Source organism: Tetrao urogallus (genome assembly GCF_951394365.1).
Source record: "Tetrao urogallus genome assembly, chromosome: 4".
Lineage (NCBI taxonomy): Eukaryota > Metazoa > Chordata > Aves > Galliformes > Phasianidae > Tetrao > Tetrao urogallus.
In genome coordinates, this window is record NC_136817.1 from 24911327 (window position 1) to 24919610 (window position 8284).

General features: G+C 49.2%; 1 protein-coding gene across 1 annotated transcript; it reads left to right on the top strand.

The window, feature by feature from the left end:
- Positions 1-317: 317 nt before the first annotated feature.
- Positions 318-7990, top strand: EREG (epiregulin; the record flags this gene model as incomplete). Its single annotated transcript, XM_079535004.1, has 5 exons — positions 318-363; positions 5398-5481; positions 5924-6047; positions 6586-6732; positions 7930-7990. 5 exons carry the CDS (start codon positions 318-320, stop codon positions 7988-7990), a joined length of 462 nt encoding a protein of 153 aa, XP_079391130.1.
- Positions 7991-8284: the final 294 nt, after the last annotated feature.

The window sequence follows — 8284 nt, forward strand, 5'->3', positions numbered from 1 at the left end:
AGCAATGTTTGCTGAAAGAAAGATAATGGCAGCACGTGCACCGGGGGGCGGAGTCCGGGCCGAGGGTGCCCCCGTACACCTCGGGGCATTGCCTTTGGGCACGGGGGGGGGTGGGAGGAGGCGGAATGCGCTGCGGGAGGAAGCGGCGGGGACGGGCACCTGTTCCGAGCCCGGCCGGGTTTCATCACCGCACCGCCCCGCCTCTCCGCCGCACATAAAGACCGGGACGGCGCGGCTGCCTCACAGCGCTCCGCAGCTCCGTCGTTGCCTTCCTCCTTCTCCTCCTCTTCTTCCTCTCTATCAGCGACCCGATAGCGATGGACGCCGGCGGCCCGCGGACCCGCAGCCTGCTGCTCTTCCTCGGTGAGTGCCTGGCATGTTGGATGTGCAGGGGTGCGATGTGATGGGGGAAGGTGTGCGCTCTTTCCCTTTTCCCAGCCCGGTAGCAGGAGCTGCTCCGTCCTCTCATCCTGCCCTACTGCTCTGGGTGAGTTCAGTGCTGAAGCCAAATAGAGGGGCCTCTGCTTGCCGCAGAGTAGCCCGTTGGCGTTTCTACTTCTCCCCGGCTTATCCGGAGTGAGCACCTCTCGCGTTGCATGTGCTCCTGATGGCTGGCACCAAACAGCGCATCTTTATAGCACCCAGAGTCCCGGAGCACACAGCTGATCACTACCCTACAGCTCCACTGGGGCTGTGAGGCAGTGACCCTTTGGGGCGATGCACACTGTGTGCAGCAAGACTTGAGGCAGGGCTGAGACCTGCAGCACTTGCTCTGTCCTCATCACAGAGTGCATTCTCATGCCTGCAGTGCTGGGCTCAGGCTCTGAGGTAATGGGGCAGTCAGTCCCAAGGCCAACCTTAAGACCAATTGCAGCAGGAGTTTCTGTCTTTCCTCTTGACCAGGTTTTCCATAGGGCTCGTGGCTCAGCTGCTGCACTGACAGCAGGTTAAACGTCTTTTAGCCTGTGACTCAGCTGTGCTTTGCACACAGCTGACACTGGAAGGAACTGGTATGTCTTCATGGATTTGTGGACAGATTGATGTATTTCCGGGGCAGGCACAGAATCTAATGGTAGGGGACAGATTAGTCACAATGAGGTGGCCTCATAGCAAGTGCTGGGAGCACTATGCTGCCTTTCTATCCCAGGTCAGCAGTTCAAGCAGAACTCCATAGTGCAGCTGGGAAATCTGTCTCTACAGCAGCTGATGGCTGCTGTAGTGCCAAGCTCCAGAGCTTCACTGCCCCAAGGCAGGACTTAACTCCAGTGGCCATCATCAGCTCTGTATCCAGGCTGTCACTGGCTCAGGGGAACTTTGTGGTTTCCTGTGTCATGTCTGAGTTGACTGCAGAGGTCTCTAAACCTGGACATACAGAAGACGGCATCAGGTGGTGTGTCTGGCTGGAAGCAATAATGGATTTCTCCTTCCCATGCAGTGTAGAGCCCTCTGTCCCGTGCTGAAAGGAAGGGTGGTGTGTGAATGCAGTCATTGGTGTGCAGGTCTGCATGGGGGTGGAAGTAGTGCAGAAATGACCAGTGCACGTAATAAGTAATTATCTGAATAATCTCTTCTTAAGGGTAAGTCCTGGCCCAGAGTTCAAGGGGATCGTGTGGGCACTGCTGGAGTGATGGTCATCCCATGCAGGCTGCTGTCTGCAGGGCTGCTTTAGGGCATCTGTGTCTCTGAGTCTGCAGTTCTGAAGTCATGGAAGCAATACACAACATGATGAAGTGTAGACACTGCTTCCCAGAAACACGTACAGATGCTTCAGCTCATTGCCCTGCGGGGGGGGGGAATTTATTTGGGTCTCCCTCCTTACCACCGTGTACACAGAGTACAGAGCTGGGGGCATAGAGGGCTGACAACATCTTTACAGGATGGAAAGAGTAGCCTGTGTCCCTGGCATGTCTCATCCCAGGAAGAGGAGTGTTAGGCATGTGTTTGCTGGGCATGGCCAAACAGCCTGCACAGGTACATCCCACCTGGTGCACTAAGCAGAAGCAAGGTGTTATATCCCAAGCATGAGGATGGGGAGGTGTGCTCTCTCTGCAGTGGTTAAAATTGTCTCAAATGACTGCATCCCATTTCCCAGGGCATGTGTTTAGTGTACATGAATAACCCAAACTCCAGAGGTGCTCGTGTGAGGGCAGAGTTGCACAGCCACTTGCTGAAGTAGGGCAAGCCGTTAGCAAGGCTTTCATGGTCAACCCTATGGTTCTGTGATCCTCGCCTGGAGCATAGGCACCCCACCTGGCCTTTACTGCCAAAAGGGCTTGCTTGGTCTACATGGCCTGAAGAGGTGTGTGGTAGGGCAGAGCGGTTCACTGTGGAAAGAGACAGAAGGTGATGCACTGAATTTGGATGGTAGTAGTAGTGGTGCGCACAGAGCCTGTGGGACAGGCTGACCTGTGTTCCCTGCTCCCTCTGCACAAAGAAGGCCTTAGGTAGTCAGGTGAGCTCTGAGTGTGTGAAACCTGATAGTGGGGATCCAGCTGGATCCATCCCCCAGGTTAAATGGACTGAGGCCCACCAGGGAGATGTCACCTGGGTACCACTGTGCTTGGCACTTCTTTGATAGTGAAACCCAAGTGACAAGCATATGGGGGGAGCGCCGAGGTGCCAAATGTTAAATAGCATTAAGGAGCTTTCTGTAAGTGAATCAGTAAATGGCCAGTGATCTCAGGGATGAGTGAAACCAAATAAAGTGATGATGGGGACCTAGCACCTCTAAGAAACCTAACAATTCCCCATTAAAGTGGTGTGAATCTTGCAGAGAGACTAGTTCTTGGTTCCATATGTCCTGTGTGTCCCTCATCCTGCAGCTGGAAGCCATAGTGGCTGATCTGATAATTACCATAGCACATCACCTCTGGCAAAGGCTGCAGGAATCTGAGGAGCCGTTCTGTCTCTTGTTCATCCTTCGTGAAGAGCCCAGCAAACTGCAGCAATATCCCCATTCCAGAAACAGAGTTAATCGTAGAGTGATAGCCACAGGACCTTACCAGGCATTGCGTGCTGGCGGCATAACACTGGCATTCCTGAGAGGCATTAATAAATACTGACAACCTCATTTCTGTTATCTTGTACCCTGCGCAGTATTTACTTAGTGAACAGCAAAGGAATAAAAATATAAATACCTCTCCCAGGTCCTACGTTTGATATACATCACTTGATAACTATTCTGGGAAAGGTTTTTCTCTGCTGCTGCAGCATGTGGATCCCTAATCCTCCAGCAGGATCCCCCTCCCACTGATGTCAGGGGAAAAATATGTGCATGGGGGAAAGGGCAAAATGTAATGGTGCAGAGCAGGAAGGACTTTGCCCAAATGCCGAAAATACTGCTGGGTGTCAGCAAATACCACACCTGTGCTCTGGCCTGTGCCTGCAGTCAGGTGAAGGTTATTGGCTGCTGGGATGGGGCAGGCTTTACTCTGCTTTTTGTGTCTGTCAATTACAGTGTCTAGTATTTTGTCTCCATTGGTGCTCCGAGCACAGAGAAGGGCTGACTTGCCTCTCAGTTGTACTTCTAGTCAGCCTTGGTTGGGGTTTCTCAGCTGTGTTCTGTTATCTGTCCAACAGAGAGCTTTGGACTAAAAAGGAACTGCTCAGATCACACTTAGGTGGAGGAAGCGTGCAAGCCAAAGCAGAAGCGTGTAGGCTGAACAGAGACCTTCTGCTGGCCTAAAACTCACCTACCCAGCCAGCAGCTGCTCCTCATGAAATCTGTACTGAGCACAAAGTGCTGTAAAAATTAAATAAAAATTAAAATAATAATAATAAAAATCCCACCCTGAAAGTAAACTTTCAGGTCCTGCCTTGTCAGAGTGCGAGGTAGCTCCTGCTGAGTCATGCAACAGGAGCAGCTGTCTCTGGCACACTCTTCTATGGTCCCTCATGTCACTACTCTGTTCCTGTGGCTCTGGTGGGGTGCACCCAGTCTGTGTCCTTTCTCTAAAGCCCTGTAGTAACCTGGCTGTGCAGGAAATGTATTTAGGAAAAAAAAAAAAAAAAAAAAAAAAAAAAAAAAAAAAAAGCTCTGTCCATCTGAGGCGGATGTTCTGCCTTTCTAGCATCTAACTGAATAGCATCTTAAGGGATGTCCTGCTGATCACCAGAAATGGATGAGCTGCGTAAAATTCCTGAGTTGCTGTACATTTAGCAATGAGGGGTAATGAAGCTTTCTAACAACTGGAGTTGGAGTGATCAAGAAACTATGAAGGCACATTCCATCTATTAGCCATGCAGGAGCTGATGAGTTAATAGAGGCAAAAAGCCCAAAGACACCAACTGCAGGTTGCCGTGGTGTGGGGCTGGTAGCTGAACAGGTTAGATTGTGACCACAGCAGGGATCATCCCAAAGTGGATTCATGCTCAGCTGGGATGAGCCTTCATTGCTTCTTGTAGGCTAGTTGTGGAGCCTTTAGATCCTTCTTGGAAATGTTCATTCAAGTACTGGAATGCTTGTCCTGTGCAGCATCACAGGACACCCCAAAAGATGTCAAAACACATGATTGGCTGCATCTGTGGGAGAAGGGAAGGAGGGTCCCTGTTCCCCAGGGAAATGCAGCCGGATTCCTCTGCCTGCATGCTGCAGTCCCTTCCAGTGTGGCGGGTACCCACACCAGGCCTGCTGAACTGCAGTTCTTAGAATCACAGAACTGTAACAATTGGAAAAGACCTTTAAGATCGCCAAGTACAGCTGCAGCCCATCCCCACTATGCCCACTAACCATGTTCCTCAGTGCCACATCTCAGGTTCTTGAGCACCTTCAGGGGCGGTGACTCCACCAACTCCCTGGGCAGCCCATTCTATTGCCTCACCGCTCTTCTTGAGAAGAAATGTTTCCTAACATCCAGCCTGAACCTAAGGCCGTTGCCTCTCATCCTCTTCTTGCTGTAGTGTGGGTGGTGGAGGAAGGGCAGCAGTGTCCTCATTTCCTCCCAAGGCCCTCCCCAGATGAGTGACACTGGCCCATGACCTGTGAGTGGGTTGACATCTCTTGAATCCAGTGAGCAGAGAAAGCTTGGGGTCTCATGTTAGCTCTTTTCAAGTGGGCTTTGATTTGAATAGTGGAGAGGAGTGAGTGCAGGAACTGGTCAGCATTTCAGGCAGAGTGCAGCAAGACTGAGGGAGCTGTCTCCTGCAGAAGAGCAGCTTTGTTTTGATCTTCCTTTGGACAGAATGTGATGGGCACTGAGCCTGGCTGAGTACAGACCCTCACAGCATGCTGCAGCACTGCCATGCTGACTGCTGGGTCCTGGGAAGTTCTCTGTCCAGGGACAGCCATGACCCCAGGAGTTCTCCATGTTGATCACTTCCTGTGATGAATACAGGTTTGTCATGCCAATGCATAACTGTACTCAACAGCAACCTTATTCTGACTTCATTCTCTCATAGGTTACCTATTGCAAGCGGTCATGGGCACAACAGTGATCCCATTATGTGCACCTGGTGAAATGGAAAACTGCACAACAGCATTAGGTAAGTGTGCTCCACAGCTCTCTTTGCAAATAGCAAGTCTTTGGTTGCAATCTTCCTCAAGCTGGTGGCCTCACAGAGTTGCCCCTGGAAAACACTTCAACTCTACCCATAGGTTACTGCTGAACCACGTTCCCATCATCCCACAGAGAGTTTGCTAATGTTGAACATGAACCTTCTTAAGGCTGTGTTCTATTTAGTACCGCTTTTCAGCATAGTATCTGTGTCTTACGATGAGAACTGCTGTGAAAGCAGAAATACGTGATGTGGGATTTGTAAGGGAAGAGTCAGTGTAAGTCCAACTCTATCCAAAAGGCTCACCTGCTGCAGTGCCCACTGCATTGCAGCTCTGTTAATAGCCAGGCTTGTTGGACATGTAATGCTTGCGCATTGTTTGGGAAAGGGAAAATGAAACTGATGAGATGCTAACTAAATCTCTCTGCAGTCCAGACAGAGAACAGTCCTCGTGTGGCTCAAGTTGGGATAACCAGATGCAAACCTGAAATGAAAGACTACTGCTTCCACGGACAGTGTGTGTACATAGTGGATCTGGATGAGCACTATTGCAGGTAAGGACCGAGCACAGTGTGCCCTGCAGCCTCCCTGATGTGGTCTTTGGGATTAACTGATCTTGGTGACGCTTAGGGGACCACCGACCCAGCGAAGTGTTTAAATACTCACAAGGACATAAAGAGAAGCAGTGTATCTGTAACAGACCGCAGCTGGATTTAAGCAAGTATGAAGCATATGAGCTGGCTGCAGTGAAACCCAAGTGAAAGTCTGAGACAAGTGAGGTTAGTCACCAACCTACCATAGGCACAGCACACTCATTGTGATGTTACTCCCATTGTTCATTTTCATGTACAATAGCAAGAGGTCCAGATTGCAGGCAAGGCAGTGAGGTCTCTTCTGAAAAAGACCCTCTGGACACTTTAAGGGTATTCCTCACTTACTTGAAGGATTTGAATTCCGAGACCTACAAGGGGTTTGACTGTAGAAGTTGGACTTGCTTTTCCTAAGGAAACAGCCAGCAGTATGGCATGCTTTGCAGAGTGCTGAAATGTAACCCTGTGGCAATTTCTCCAATTATCTCTCTCTTATCCTCAGGTGTGATGTAGGCTTCTCCGGTGTCAGATGTGTGCATTCAGAACTCGTCCGACAGCCCCTCAGTACGGAGTACGTGGCACTGACAGTCATCCTTGTTCTGCTTTTCCTCATCGCCATCTCTATCGCAGGCTATTACATCTGCAAGAGGTAAGAGCATTTCCATCGTGGTTCAGCAGTGTGCATATAGTAAGATGTCCAGTTGGACAGAGGTACTTAAACTATCTCCATGCAATCAAGTGAGTATGAGGAAACCTGCTGGCATGATGCAAAAAAACCCATATATTGACTGTATAACCTAAATGGAAGGCTAGGTCAGGCACAAGTACCTGCAGATGCTCTCTGACCCTGTTGGATCACTGAGCAGGTTGGTTCTCTTGTCAAAGAGAATGTGTTGGAGTAGATGAAAGAGCAGGCAGGGAGTTGGAAAGCACTAGTTTCTTCTCTTGATAATGCCATTTCCTTGGTCATCGGGAACTGTAGATCAGGATAGAATCATGGAATCTTTTAAGGCTGGAAAAGTTCTCTAAGATCATACAGCCCAACCACCCACCTACCATCAGTACTGCCTACTAAATCAAGTCCCTAAGTACTACATCTATCCTTCCATTAAACACTTCCAAGGATGGTGACACCACCACCTCCCTGGGCAGCCCCGTTCCCATGCCTCACCACTTTCTCTAAGAGATTATTCTTAATATCCATCCTGAACCTCCCCTGGTTCAACTTGAAGCCATTCCCTCTTGTCCTACCATAGCCAATGCTATCTGCTGTGCTGTGGTGACTGTGCCATATGGCAAGCATTGTTTTGCCAGCTGCGGAGCACATGGGACAGCATGTTTGTTCCACCAACAGACACAAGGGCATCAAGAATTGTTCTTTGTGCTAATAACTAATTGCAAAGTGCAGACAGAAAGCAGAGTAGGCAGAACGGCTCCAGAGGGAGATCTGAGCCTCACAGATCTGATAGGTAGGTGGTAGCTGCCTAAATTCATCCTCCTTGCCTGAAGTCTCTATGGCACATCTCATCTCAGAGAAGATGACATCATTGGTTGGAGCACTCAGCCCCAGTGCAGTCAAAGATGCAGCAGGATTTCACAGCCTACTACCAGCAGCAAGATTTCAGTGCAGGTGTGAAATCCTCAGGGCTAAGCTTAGACATGAGGCTCTGCATCCAAGTTATCTCATACCCAGTCATAAGCACAAGCAGAGCCCAGCTGCTAGAGTTGGAACAAACACAAAGAGGTCATGTTGAGTTCTCTGTCTTCCTCCTTCCCTCTATTTGTTCCTTAAAAAGCCCCTTGGGATGACTGGCTTTCCAGAAATGACACTTCTCTCTGTTTTCAGGTACCGAAACAAGAAGAGACACACCAACACTAGTGAGTACAAGGAGGTTGGTGCCCTGTAGAAGAAAATGTGACTTCCTGCAGCATTCTGTTCATCCGGACGGACTTTATGGCTCCCCATGTATTTAAATGTTATTTTTATTAACGATATTTACAATATTTATATCCTTTTACAAATTTCAATTGTTTGGTGATCCAATCAGTATAGGTCAAGTATTTTGTTTGCAGTGTTTTATTTTTTTATTAAATAATATTTCTTGAGAACCCCACGTCAGTGGTTCTGTGCGAAAGAGATATATTTTTGTAAAAAGTCGTCGTCTTACTCTGAAGAGTAATTTTATATTTATTCTTGTGAA